The sequence below is a fragment of the Salmo salar genome, chromosome 08, assembly GCF_965601325.2.
Source record: "Salmo salar chromosome 08, fSalSal1, whole genome shotgun sequence".
NCBI lineage: Eukaryota > Metazoa > Chordata > Actinopteri > Salmoniformes > Salmonidae > Salmo > Salmo salar.
Genome location: NC_138298.1, coordinates 35,304,348 through 35,319,154, shown reverse-complemented (window position 1 = coordinate 35,319,154; position 14,807 = coordinate 35,304,348). Strand labels below are relative to the sequence as shown.

Genomic DNA, 14,807 nt, shown 5'->3' with positions numbered 1-14,807 from the left:
CATGCAGATGATGTAAGTTAGTGCTTCAAAGTCCCTGTGATAAGGTTAGCGATAAACTGAAGTCCAAACTGAACAGAACTACACTCTCTTCTACCATTGTCTTAAATATATTTAATGGTCTCGTTGCAAAAGCTAAATTGTCGCAAGGGAACTTTTATTTATTTATTTTATTTCACCTTTATTTAACCCAAGCAGCAAAGATTATAGCAAACACCACTGAAACGGAATTGGTGCTCGCTAGCTTTGCAAATTCAGCTATTGTTGGAAGCCAGCCAATATGAAACAAACTATTAAAATTACAAAAGGTTGCAGCATATGTTGTGTAAATGGTGAACTCATACGGGCTGTCAACTCTTGTCATTTTAATCCGTTTCACATTTGCTAGCTACCTTTTAGATCGAAGCCCTAAAAGAATGATAAAAGATAAGATGATAGAAGCCCATCTCCTACTGTAAATAACCTACACACTGTGTGTGTGTGTAGCCAGCCAGCCAGGTAGAAAAATGGCAGAAAAATAAAAGACGGACATCAGAGTATTTTTCAGTACACCAAAACGCAAAGTAAGAACACTAGTAGCCTAATATCTCAAAGACTATTGATAAAATGTTCATAAGAAAGAAATGAAATTCTAATGGAAATGTTTCACAATGATGTCATTAGGCAGAGCAGGCAACAGATGGCACACAGACAGCAGAGTTGGGGACAGATATGCAGGGACAGACTGGCAGAGACAGGGAGTCTCAGGTAAGTTTGTTGAGTCTTTGTTTGGCAACATTATGAAAGGTTCTCAATTTTTTTTACTTGTAAAATAGGAACATAATTGGAAAATGCCATGGATACCCCCACTCTCAACTTAAACTGGTGACTGAACTAAGATTTGTTAAAGGCAATGGTATTGCTGTTGTGATTAGTTGTGTAGTTTTGGGTACCGGTAGTTAGGAGTACGGCAAACACCTTATTTCTTTGGTTCCTCAATATACATTTACCATATTACAACGTAGGCTATGTGTTACAGCACTACTTTTGGTGTCCCCCTCAGGAATTGCTCTTGAGAAAATGTCATGTACAGTGCCTTGCGAAAGTATTCGGCCCCCTTGAACTTTTCGACCTTTTGCCACATTTCAGGCTTCAAACATAAAGATATAAAACTGTAATTTTTTGGTGAAGAATCAACAACAAGTGGGACACAATCATGAAGTGGAACGAAATTTATTGGATATTTCAAACTTTTTTAAAAAATTGGGCGTGCAGAATTATTCAGTCCCTTTACTTTCAGTGCAGCAAACTCTCTCCAGAAGTTCAGTGAGGATCTCTGAATGATCCAATGTTGACCTAAATGACTAATGATGATAAATAGAATCCACCTGTGTGTAATCAAGTCTCCGTATAAATGCACCTGCTCTGTGATAGTCTCAGAGGTCCGTTTAAAGCGCAGAGAGCATCATGAAGAACAAGGAACACACCAGGCAGGTCCGAGATACTGTTGTGGAGAAGTTTAAAGCCGGATTTGGATACAAAAAGATTTCCCAAGCTTTAAACATCCCAAGGAGCACTGTGCAAGCGATAATATGGAAATGGAAGGAGTATCAGACCACTGCAAATCAACGAAGACCCGGCCGTCCCTCTAAACTTTCAGCTCATACAAGGAGAAGACTGATCAGAGATGCAGCCAAGAGGCCCATGATCACTCTGGATGAACTGCAGAGATCTACAGCTGAGGAGGGAGACTCTGTCCATAGGACAACAATCAGTCGCATACTGCACAAATCTGGCCTTTATGGAAGAGTGGCAAAAAGAAAGCCATTTCTTAAAGATATCCATAAAAAGTGTTGTTTAAAGTTTGCCACTAGCCACCTGGGAGACACACCAAACATGTGGAAGAAGGTGCTCTGGTCAGATGAAACCAAAATCGAACTTTTTGGCAACAATGCAAAACGTTATGTTTGGCGTAAAAGCAACACAGCTCATCACCCTGAGCACACCATCCCCACTGTCAAACATGGTGGTGGCAGCATCATGGTTTGGGCCTGCTTTTCTTCAGCAGGGGCAGGGAAGATGGTTAAAATTGATGGGAAGATGGATGGAGCCAAATACAGGACCATTCTGGAAGAAAACCTGACGGAGTCTGCAAAAGACCTGAGACTGGGACGGAGATTTGTCTTCCAACAAGACAATGATCCAAAACATAAAGCAAAATCTACAATGGAATGGTTCACAAATAAACATATCCAGGTGTTAGAATGGCCAAGTCAAAGTCCAGACCTGAATCCAATCGAGAATCTGTGGAAAGAACTGAAAACTGCTGTTCACAAATGCTCTCCATCCAACCTCACTGAGCTCGAGCTGTTTTGCAAGGAGGAATGGGCAAAAATGTCAGTCTCTCGATGTGCAAAACTGATAGAGATATACCCCAAGCGACTTACAGCTGTAATCGCAGCAAAAGGTGGCGCTACAAAGTATTAACTTAAGGGGGCTGAATAATTTTGCACGGCCAATTTTTCAGTTTTTTATTTGTTAAAAAAGTTTGAAATATCCAATAAATTTCGTTCCACTTCATAATTGTGTCCCACTTGTTGTTGATTCTTCACAAAAAGTTACAGTTTTATATCTTTATGTTTGAAGCCTGAAATGTGGCAAACGGTCGAAAAGGGGGCCGAATACTTTCGCAAGGCACTGTAATTGTCCCCTCCAAAGTTGATATCAGATTTTCGCCCCTGGTTGCAACACTCACAACAGAATTCCAAACTTCCTCTGGAAGCAACATCAGCACAAGAACTGTCCATTGGGAGCTTCATGAAATGGGTTTCCATGGCTGAGCGGCACACAAGCCTAAGATCACCATGCGCAATGCCAAGTGTTGGCTGGAGTGGTGTACAGCTTGCCGCCAATGGACTCTGGAGCAGTGGAAATGCGTTCTCTGGAATGATGAATCACGCTTCACCACTAAACAAAATAGTAGTTACATGCAGAGTGCCAACTGTAAAGTTTGGTGGAGTAGGAATAATGGTCTGGGGCTGTTTTTCATGGTTCGGGCTAGGCCCCTTAGTTCCAGTGAAGGGAAATGTTAAGGCTACAGCATACAATGACATTCTAGAAGATTCTGTGCTTCCAACTTTGTGGCAACAGTTTGGGGAAGGCCCTTCCTGTTTCAGCATGACAATGCCATTTGTCCACAAAGCGAGGTCCATACAGAAATGGTTTGTCAAGATCGGTGTGGAAGAACTTGACAGGCCTGCACAGAGTCCTGAGCTCAAACCCATCGAACACCTTTGGGATGAATTGGAACACCGACTCTGAGCCAGGCCTAATCGCCCAACATCAGTGCCCAACCTCGCTAATGCTCTTGTGGCTGAATGGAAGCAAGTCCCCACAGCAATGTTCCAATATCTAGTGGAAAGCCTTCTCAGAAGAGTGGAGGCTGTTATAGCAGCAAAGGGGGACCAACTCCATGTTAATGACCATGATTTTGGAATGAGATGTTCGACCAGCAGGTGTCTACATTCTTTTGGTAATGTAGTTTGTCATTTTCAATTCCTTAATAACAGCGCTAATATTATTTGTTTCCCCAATAATTCCTGTATTTAAAAAAAATAATAATAATCAACTTTTATAAACCAGCATAACATGTTATAAAAACGAATCCGGTTAAGCAGCTGCAATAGCTAGCAGGCTATATGAAAATACATCATTTAAATTCTCCTTATAGTCTTGCTAGTGCATGGAAGATAGCGTTTGATTTTTACCAGGCAGAACCAATCGAGCAACGATCAGACTCAAACACACAATTTTGCTTTGAGAAAGTTTTAGGTCATTTTTATTGAAATGATTCCCTTCACTGTAATCCAAAAATAATTGCAATAGAAATTCATTGACGACCCACGGTACCCAGATGATTGTCGGGGTTTGAATATCGAAAATAAGAGTGAGATACGAGGTGTGAGAATGAGCTGCGAACACGGTCCATTTTCTGCTATTGATTAGTCTGGCCTGGGTGTAATCCGACTTCTGCATTGACGGTTCGTCACATTTCACGCTGACATCGAGCGAATACCCGCCACGGTCCATATACACACACGGCTCTAAATATTATCGACTGATCGCAGTTTGGTAATACAGTAGACAACGTAGCGTGTATTTAAAGGTAAGTGACTGAGAAAACATGGTATAATGGAACAACAAACGGGTATTTTCTCAACGCCGAACGAAGAGGTGAATCCCACTTTTAGCTCGAATTAAATCTATCTGGTGGTGTTTTTTCTTTGAAATTTGAGGTTCGACACTTTTCATTCAGTCAGAGGAAAAAGCTCGATTCCTTCTGGCCATGGCCGGGCTTCTGGGTTTGGATACGCTTTCTCTCCGTCGGGACTGACGGGAACTAGCTAAATTGATTCAGTACTAGCTTTAAACTTAACTAGCTGACATTAGCTACTAATGGTAAGTTTCTACGCTATTGTTTTACATACTGGTAACCAGAGTCGTTTAAAGGGAATTCAAGGCATGGGGGACTAGTTAACGTTAGCTTGGTTTTCTCTCTGGTGTTTCAGACGGTGGGAGGAGGGGTTGCTTCGTTGACAGAGAGCGATGGCTAGCTAATATGCTATTAGTTGGCTAACTATTCTAGCTAACTGTCTGAATAAGTTGACGACGTACTCAGTCAAACTATCAAAACTAACCCCAAAACTTTACACAACGTTAGACACGGCCACGAATGATCTGTGTAGTGTGTTACTACTGGTAGTTTGTTGTAACCGAGTATCGGTGCTAAACCGTGTGTTATTGTAAGTTAGCATGCTAGTTAGCCATGGCGTTATAGGATACGGTGCCCTGGGCGCTTTTCACGGAAGTATACTGTACCCAGTTAGCTAGCTGAATAAACTAAGTTAGTCTATTCCTAGAAAACATTGAACCGCTGTAGTTTACAAAAATATATATTATTTATAAAGTGAGAGTTGGCTAAATGTTTGTGTGAAAAGGGACGAGCTCAGTTTATTTCTGTGTGATCCATGAGTCCTGGGAATGGAGACAGGGTTGGAGACAGTTTCCTGAAGCGTAAACAAAGCTATGTCACAAAATAGTTTGACATTTCAAAGCTACGTAGTTATAAACAACAGCTTTCTATGAGAAGCTTTTTAAAACCGGTTGTTAAGGCTGGTTGCTTAGCTAACGTAACTTTTTCCAACCAGTCATCTACTGTATGTTACAAAGTTGTATTTTTATAAAAAAAAAATATATATTTTTTTTTAGAAAGAAAGATTTTCTGGTGAGGAAACGAGGGAATACAGAGAACGACAGACAAGAAAACGAGGAAACCACCAAAAGGAAATGCCAATCGCAGCCACGGGTCAACTGACGACTCAGGAACCCCGTATTTTCTCCCGACTGCCCTCCACCCCGGAGCCTGTACCAAAAGGGGGTAATTTATGTGACGTTGCGGGGGCAGTAGCTGAGTCGCAGGAGCGAACAGAATACGGGGGCGCCGAGGGGGGCAGGGGAGGACTAGTAGCCAGCTACAGTCAGACCAGCGGCGCTAGGGGCTTTCTGCCGCTTCGTTCTTCCAACTCCAACGGTTCTCCTCCGCAATCCCCTCCCACGTCCTCCCCCCTTGCCTCATCTTTCTTCCATCACCACCCCTATCAAATGGCCATGGAGCCGCCCAGGACTCGATCGCGTTCTCGGTCTGGATTCTACCAGCAGTATGGTGCGACCGGCCCCGGGATTAATGCCAACGGGGGAACCGGACCTAACCACCATCACCACCATCACCACAGCCAGCAGCAGCAGCATCATCATCAACAGCAGCACAACTCGGGTTGCTCACCCCTTGGAGCTCACAGCCACCACACGGAGCAGCACAGCATACGAGCCCTGGGATCTAACGTCTCCCCCGGCGCTCAGAGGCAGTCGGGACCGCCTGGAGCACATCGCATCTCGCCCGCTGGTAAGCCTTCTCTCCCTTCCTTCCTCAGCACTGCTCTCATTTCTTGGTTCTTGTGTAGTGTCTGTGTGTTGGCTATCCTTGACCCGACCAGCTAGAGAATCTCCTCTAGGGTCTCTTGTTGTCGCCTCTGCTCTAGTGTCCGGAGACAGAGGAAATGTGTGTGTTTCTGTGACGGCACACAACACTGTGTGTGTGTGTCAGAGAATACCCAGGCAGAGAAAGAGAGGGGCAGTGAGGAAAGACAGAGACCTCAATCTGGTTTAATGCACTAAGGATCGGCTTCTGAAAGGGAGAGCAGGGGGGATGGGCCTAGGCAGGCAGCTATATCGTGTTGGCATGGTAATGTGTGTGTGTGACTGCACATTAGTTCTATTCTAATTAAGTAGACGCTGTTATGTGCCGCCACAGAGCTGCAGCTTGATGGTTATTACATGGTAGTTACATGGAACAAGCGGTCTGTAACACACAGCGTTTTAGCTTTGTGCATGATGCTGCCAAGATGCACTGAGATGAACTCTATTCTGTCTATCTTCTCTCTCTCTCCGCCTGTTCCTCTCTCTAGCTCTGTCTGTCTGTCTGTCCGCCTCTCTGTCTGTCTCTGTCTGGCCGTGGGTTAAACAGGTCAGAAGAGTCATTCCATTTTTGTAGTAGCTATTACAGATGAACAAGATGATACAAGGCTACAATACCGGACACAAGTAATGGCAGAATACAGTGATATCATGGATGTAGTACAATGACATGTTGGTCTAGATGTAGTCTTTCTTCTAGTAAATAATCAGGTTTGTCTGACAGTGTGTAGGCTGTTCCATGACTGTGGTCCTGTATGGCTCAGTTGGTAGAGCATAGAGCTGGCAATGCCAGGGTTGTGGGTTCCATTCCCCGCTCCACCCATACGTAAAACCTTCTTTATTTTTAACCTTTTATTTAACTAGGCAAGTCAGTTAACAACAAATTCTTATTTACAATGACGGCCTAACCCGGACGATGCTGGGCCAATTGTGGGCAGCACTATGGGACTCCCAATCACGGCCGGTTGTGATACAGCCTGGAATCGAACCAGGGTCTGTAGTGACACCTCTAGCACTGAGATGCAGTGCATTAGACCGCTGCGCTACCAGAGTTAAAAACAGTGAAATCCTGCTACAATAACAAAATACAGCCTTCCGACATGGGTCATGTTCATTAGGCACCCAACGGAAGAAAACGGACTTGAACGGAGGGAGTAACATGAACTGGTCCAATAAGAATAGCTTGTTTCAGTTCCAAACCTAGCTCAACTGAAACGGAGTTCAACAACCACAGTCACTTATTAACTCTGGAGAAGATGACATCTATAGACCGTATTGAATGGGAAAACACCACAGATGAATCTCCCCTCGTTCTCTCTCATCTAAATATAGGTCAATATCCAGACAAGTTGTGTGTTACATTCCGCTTGATCAGGTGACAGATTCTACACGTCATTAAATTACATCCACTCTAGCACTACCACCACACAGTACCATTGTGTTCTTCCTGGTAGTTACAGGCCTACTACTCAGTGAAGTCTAGTTGGTTTCTGTCACAATATAAAATGCAATTTAGTAGACAATTGTATCCAAAGCTAATTAGCCATCCGTACATACTAAGGGCTCCCGAGTGGAGCAGCGGTCTAAGACACTGCATCTCCCTGCTAGAGGTGTCACTACAGACCCTGGTTTGATTCCAGGCTGTATCACAGCGGTCTAAGACACTGCATCTCCCTGCTAGAGGTGTCACTACAGACCCTGGTTTGATTCCAGGCTGTATCACAGTGGTCTAAGACACTGCATCTCCCTGCTAGAGTCGTCACTACAGACCCTGGTTTGATTCCAGGCTGTATCACAACCGGCCGTGATTGGGAATCCCATAGGGCGGCATACAATTGGCCCAGCGTCGGCTGCGGTAGGCCGTCATTGTAAATAAGAATTTGTTTTTAACTGACGTGCCTAGTTAAATAAAGGTAAAATAATAAAAAATTTAAAATATAAATTCTAGCCGGATTGGTAGGGGGTCATTGTTTGACAGTTGTTGTTGTTATAGTAACTAGGCTATGTGGAAGGGTGTATGTAAAATATAAATAACTTTCACACAGTGGCCCGTGTACTGAACCAGAAAACACACTTTCACTGTATAGACATTCTGCTCTATAGGGAACAGGACCTGGGGAGTCTCTCTCCCTCTAGACTGTACAGCTAACTCCCCAGCACACACACACACACACACACTACCTCATTCTGCTCTATAGGGAACAGGACCTGGGGAGTCTCTCTCCCTCTAGACTGTACAGCTAACTCCCCAGCACACACACACACACACTACCTCATTCTGCTCTATAGGGAACAGGACCTGGGGAGTCTCTCTCCCTCTAGACTGTACAGCTAACTCCCCAGCACACACACACACACACTACCTCATTCTGCTCTATAGGGAACAGGACCTGGGGAGTCTCTCTCCCTCTAGACTGTACAGCTAACTCCCCAGCACACACACACACACACACACACACTACCTCATTCTGCTCTATAGGGAACAGGACCTGGGGAGTCTCTCTCCCTCTAGACTGTACAGCTAACTCCCCAGCACACACACACACACACTACCTCATTCTGCTCTATAGGGAACAGGACCTGGGGAGTCTCTCTCCCTCTAGACTGTACAGCTAACTCCCCAGCACACACACACACACACACACACACTACCTCATTCTGCTCTATAGGGAACAGGACCTGGGGAGTCTCTCTCCCTCTAGACTGTACAGCTAACTCCCCAGCACACACACACACACACTACCTCATTCTGCTCATATGAAATGATGCTGAGTGTGTTTGAGCGTTTTATGTTTTACGTTGCAGCTGTATTCAGGTGTGTGTGTGTGTGTGTGTGTGTGGTCTGCTGAGCGACAGTGAATGGTACGCTGGGACTGGAAATACCTGTCTGGGAGAGTGGATGTCAGAGAGCGCTGCTCTGAGTTTAACACCACACACACACACACACACACACACACACACACACACACAGTGTAGCGCTACCAGCGATTCACGATTAGTTGTGTGTGTGAAGTGGGGAGGACAACACACACAGACAGGCCTAGAGAGAGAGAGAGCACTCTGGACAAGAGGAGAAAGATCATGGGGGGATGGAAAAGAGAGGGAGAGGAGAGACATGATGACAGTAGGGATAGGGGGGATGGAAAAGAGAGGGAGAGGAGAGACATGATGACAGTAGGGATAGGGGGGATGGAAAAGAGAGGGAGAGGAGAGACATGATGACAGTAGGGATAGGGGGGATGGAAAAGAGAGGGAGAGGAGAGACATGATGACAGTAGGGATAGGGGGGATGGAAAAGAGAGGGAGAGGAGAGACATGATGACAGTAGGGATAGGGGGGATGGAAAAGAGAGGGAGAGGAGAGACATGATGACAGTAGGGATAGGGGGGATGGAAAAGAGAGGGAGAGGAGAGACATGATGACAGTAGGGATAGGGGGGATGGAAAAGAGAGGGAGAGGAGAGACATGATGACAGTAGGGATAGGGGGGATGGAAAAGAGAGGGAGAGGAGAGACATGATGACAGTAGGGATAGGGGGGATGGAAAAGAGAGGGAGAGGAGAGACATGATGACAGTAGGGATAGGGGGGATGGAAAAGAGAGGGAGAGGAGAGACATGATGACAGTAGGGATAGGGGGGATGGAAAAGAGAGGGAGAGGAGAGACATGATGACAGTAGGGATAGGGGGGATGGAAAAGAGAGGGAGAGGAGAGACATGATGACAGTAGGGATAGGGGGGATGGAAAAGAGAGGGAGAGGAGAGACATGATGACAGTAGGGATAGGGGGGATGGAAAAGAGAGGGAGAGGAGAGACATGATGACAGTAGGGATAGGGGGGATGGAAAAGAGAGGGAGAGGAGAGACATGATGACAGTAGGGATAGGGGGGATGGAAAAGAGAGGGAGAGGAGAGACATGATGACAGTAGGGATAGGGGGGATGGAAAAGAGAGGGAGAGGAGAGACATGATGACAGTAGGGATAGGGGGGATGGAAAAGAGAGGGAGAGGAGAGACATGATGACAGTAGGGATAGGGGGGATGGAAAAGAGAGGGAGAGGAGAGACATGATGACAGTAGGGATAGGGGGGATGGAAAAGAGAGGGAGAGGAGAGACATGATGACAGTAGGGATAGGGGGGATGGAAAAGAGAGGGAGAGGAGAGACATGATGACAGTAGGGATAGGGGGGATGGAAAAGAGAGGGAGAGGAGAGACATGATGACAGTAGGGATAGGGGGGATGGAAAAGAGAGGGAGAGGAGAGACATGATGACAGTAGGGATAGGGGGGATGGAAAAGAGAGGGAGAGGAGAGACATGATGACAGTAGGGATAGGGGGGATGGAAAAGAGAGGGAGAGGAGAGACATGATGACAGTAGGGATAGGGGGGATGGAAAAGAGAGGGAGAGTGAGAGACATGATGACAGTAGGGATAGGGGGGATGGAAAAGAGAGGGAGAGGAGAGACATGATGACAGTAGGGATAGGGGGGATGGAAAAGAGAGGGAGAGGAGAGACATGATGACAGTAGGGATAGGGGGGATGGAAAAGAGAGGGAGAGGAGAGACATGATGACAGTAGGGATAGGGGGGATGGAAAAGAGAGGGAGAGGAGAGACATGATGACAGTAGGGATAGGGGGGATGGAAAAGAGAGGGAGAGGAGAGTGGGAGAGACATGATGACAGTAGGGATAGGGGGGATGGAAAAGAGAGGGAGAGGAGAGACATGATGACAGTAGGGATAGGGGGGATGGAAAAGAGAGGGAGAGGAGAGACATGATGACAGTAGGGATAGGGGGGATGGAAAAGAGAGGGAGAGGAGAGACATGATGACAGTAGGGATAGGGGGGATGGAAAAGACAGGGAGAGGAGAGTGGGAGAGACATGATGACAGTAGGGATAGCGGGGATGGAAAAGAGAGGGAGAGGAGAGACATGATGACAGTAGGGATAGGGGGATGGAAAAGAGAGGGAGAGGAGAGACATGATGACAGTAGGGATAGGGGGGATGGAAAAGAGAGGGAGAGGAGAGTGGGAGAGACATGATGACAGTAGGGATAGGGGGGATGGAAAAGAGAGGGAGAGGAGAGACATGATGACAGTAGGGATAGGGGGGATGGAAAAGAGAGGGAGAGGAGAGACATGATGACAGTAGGGATAGGGGGGATGGAAAAGAGAGGGAGAGGAGAGTGGGAGAGACATGATGACAGTAGGGATAGGGGGGATGGAAAAGAGAGGGAGAGGAGAGACATGATGACAGTAGGGATAGGGGGGATGGAAAAGAGAGGTAGAGGAGAGACATGATGACAGTAGGGATAGGGGGGATGGAAAAGAGAGGGAGAGGAGAGACATGATGACAGTAGGGATAGGGGGATGGAAAAGAGAGGGAGAGGAGAGACATGATGACAGTAGGGATAGGGGGGATGGAAAAGAGAGGGAGAGGAGAGACATGATGACAGTAGGGATAGGGGGGATGGAAAAGAGAGGGAGAGGAGAGACATGATGACAGTAGGGATAGGGGGGATGGAAAAGAGAGGGAGAGGAGAGACATGATGACAGTAGGGATAGGGGGGATGGAAAAGAGAGGGAGAGGAGAGACATGATGACAGTAGGGATAGGGGGGATGGAAAAGAGAGGGAGAGTGGGAGAGACATGATGACAGTAGGGATAGGGGGGATGGAAAAGAGAGGGAGAGGAGAGACATGATGACAGTAGGGATAGGGGGGATGGAAAAGAGAGGGAGAGGAGAGACATGATGACAGTAGGGATAGGGGGGATGGAAAAGAGAGGGAGAGGAGAGACATGATGACAGTAGGGATAGGGGGGATGGAAAAGAGAGGGAGAGGAGAGACATGATGACAGTAGGGATAGGGGGGATGGAAAAGAGAGGGAGAGGAGAGACATGATGACAGTAGGGATAGGGGGGATGGAAAAGAGAGGGAGAGGAGAGACATGATGACAGTAGGGATAGGGGGGATGGAAAAGAGAGGGAGAGGAGAGACATGATGACAGTAGGGATAGGGGGGATGGAAAAGAGAGGGAGAGGAGAGACATGATGACAGTAGGGATAGGGGGGATGGAAAAGAGAGGGAGAGGAGAGACATGATGACAGTAGGGATAGGGGGGATGGAAAAGAGAGGGAGAGGAGAGACATGATGACAGTAGGGATAGGGGGGATGGAAAAGAGAGGGAGAGGAGAGACATGATGACAGTAGGGATAGGGGGGATGGAAAAGAGAGGGAGAGGAGAGACATGATGACAGTAGGGATAGGGGGGATGGAAAAGAGAGGGAGAGGAGAGACATGATGACAGTAGGGATAGGGGGGATGGAAAAGAGAGGGAGAGGAGAGACATGATGACAGTAGGGATAGGGGGGATGGAAAAGAGAGGGAGAGGAGAGACATGATGACAGTAGGGATAGGGGGGATGGAAAAGAGAGGGAGAGGAGAGACATGATGACAGTAGGGATAGGGGGGATGGAAAAGAGAGGGAGAGGAGAGACATGATGACAGTAGGGATAGGGGGGATGGAAAAGAGAGGGAGAGGAGAGACATGATGACAGTAGGGATAGGGGGGATGGAAAAGAGAGGGAGAGGAGAGACATGATGACAGTAGGGATAGGGGGGATGGAAAAGAGAGGGAGAGGAGAGACATGATGACAGTAGGGATAGGGGGGATGGAAAAGAGAGGGAGAGGAGAGACATGATGACAGTAGGGATAGGGGGGATGGAAAAGAGAGGGAGAGGAGAGACATGATGACAGTAGGGATAGGGGGGATGGAAAAGAGAGGGAGAGGAGAGACATGATGACAGTAGGGATAGGGGGGATGGAAAAGAGAGGGAGAGGAGAGACATGATGACAGTAGGGATAGGGGGGATGGAAAAGAGAGGGAGAGGAGAGACATGATGACAGTAGGGATAGGGGGGATGGAAAAGAGAGGGAGAGGAGAGACATGATGACAGTAGGGATAGGGGGGATGGAAAAGAGAGGGAGAGGAGAGACATGATGACAGTAGGGATAGGGGGGATGGAAAAGAGAGGGAGAGGAGAGACATGATGACAGTAGGGATAGGGGGGATGGAAAAGAGAGGGAGAGGAGAGACATGATGACAGTAGGGATAGGGGGGATGGAAAAGAGAGGGAGAGGAGAGACATGATGACAGTAGGGATAGGGGGGATGGAAAAGAGAGGGAGAGGAGAGACATGATGACAGTAGGGATAGGGGGGATGGAAAAGAGAGGGAGAGGAGAGACATGATGACAGTAGGGATAGGGGGGATGGAAAAGAGAGGGAGAGGAGAGACATGATGACAGTAGGGATAGGGGGGATGGAAAAGAGAGGGAGAGGAGAGACATGATGACAGTAGGGATAGGGGGGATGGAAAAGAGAGGGAGACAGATGAGAGCAGTCTAGCGTCATCATGCCAGTAAGCTTCATCCTCACCACCAGTACTGTCAGTTTGGTGTTTCATCCCCCTTTGGTTTGGGGAGGTGCCAGCTGATCCTAGATCTGTGGTTAAGTTAGTATCTAATGGTTAAAGTGACGGTTGGGGGAGAGAAGCAGATCATAGATCTGTGGTTAAGTTAGTATCTAATGGTTAAAGTGACGGTTGGGGGAGAGAAGCAGATCCTAGGTCTGTGGTTAAGTTAGTATCTAATGGTTAAAGTGACGGTTGGGGGAGAGAAGCAGATCATAGATTGGTTAAACAGTAGCTCAATATCTGTGGCATGCAGAATTGAGTAAATTGATTGTTGGAATGGCCATTTCTGTCCCACACACACACACACACACACACACACACACACACACACACACACACAATGCCAAGTCACAAGTTCCTGTGTGTGTATGTAGCAGGATGTGCATTCTGTAGCGTGTGTGTTTTGTCATTGGAGGGCCGGTTTCCTCATTTTCCCCATATCCTCTACACACACTCACACCACTTGTGCCCATGTACGAGAATAAGAAAACCCCTTCAAATGTAGCCATGTGTACCAGATGTTCTTCTCCACATCCACTTGTGTTTAATAAGGAGGAGGCTCCTGAGAACAAGCTTAGGACTGCTGTGGTGTGTGTGTGTGTGTGTGTGTGTGTGTGTGTGTGTGTGTGTGTGTGTGTGTGTGTGTCTATAGCACCTACACCATCTGTTTCTCATGCTTAGTATATGAGTTCCAAATAGCACCCTATTCCCTACATGCTGCACTAGATGTCTTGGTTCCTCAATAGAACGTCTATTATCTCTGTGTGTGGCTTGTCTTCCCACGCTGGTCACCTGCACTAGGGATGAAAGCTAATGATCCCTCTCTCCTCTGCTCTCCTCCTTGAAGGTCCTCTGTACCCTCCTCCACTCCTCTCCTTTCCTCCTCTCCTCCTTGAACGTCCTCTGTACCTCTCTACTCTCCTCCCTTTCTGCATTCTTCCTTGTACCCCTCTCCTCTCTCTGCCCCTCCTTCATCCTTACCTCTCCATCTCTCTTTCTCCTCTGTCGCTTTTGTCTGAAGAGGGTTTCACTCAATGTTCCTCCTGAAAGAGGGGTTAGTCTGTCTGTCTGATTACTCCTCCTCTCCTCCTCCTGAAAGAGGGGTTAGTCTGTCTGATTTACTCCTCCTCTCCTCCTCCTGAAAGAGGGGTTAGTCTGTCTGATTTACTCCTCCTCTCCTCCTCCTCAAAGAGGGGTTAGTCTGTCTGTCTGATTACTCCTCCTGAAAGAGGGGTTAGTCTGTCTGATTACTCCTCCTCCTGAAAGAGGGGTTAGTCTGTCTGATTTACTCCTCCTCTCCTCCTCCTGAAAGAGGGGTTAGT

At 47.0% G+C, this 14,807-nt stretch overlaps 1 protein-coding gene across 3 annotated transcripts in view; it reads left to right on the top strand.

The window, feature by feature from the left end:
• Positions 1-3,984: 3,984 nt before the first annotated feature.
• Positions 3,985-14,807, top strand: part of rnf38 (ring finger protein 38) — a 59,197-nt gene continuing 48,374 nt past the window's right edge. Inside the window, exons 1-2 of one of the 3 annotated variants that reach the window (XM_082978611.1) lie at positions 3,985-4,209; positions 5,245-5,938. In XM_082978611.1, the coding sequence (XP_082834737.1) occupies positions 4,168-4,209; positions 5,245-5,938 (736 nt within the window). In that variant the 5' untranslated portion in view covers positions 3,985-4,167. Of the gene's footprint in view, positions 4,435-5,244; positions 5,939-14,807 lie in introns of all 3 variants that reach the window. The other 2 variants (XM_082978613.1, XM_082978612.1) reach the window with 2 other exon arrangements.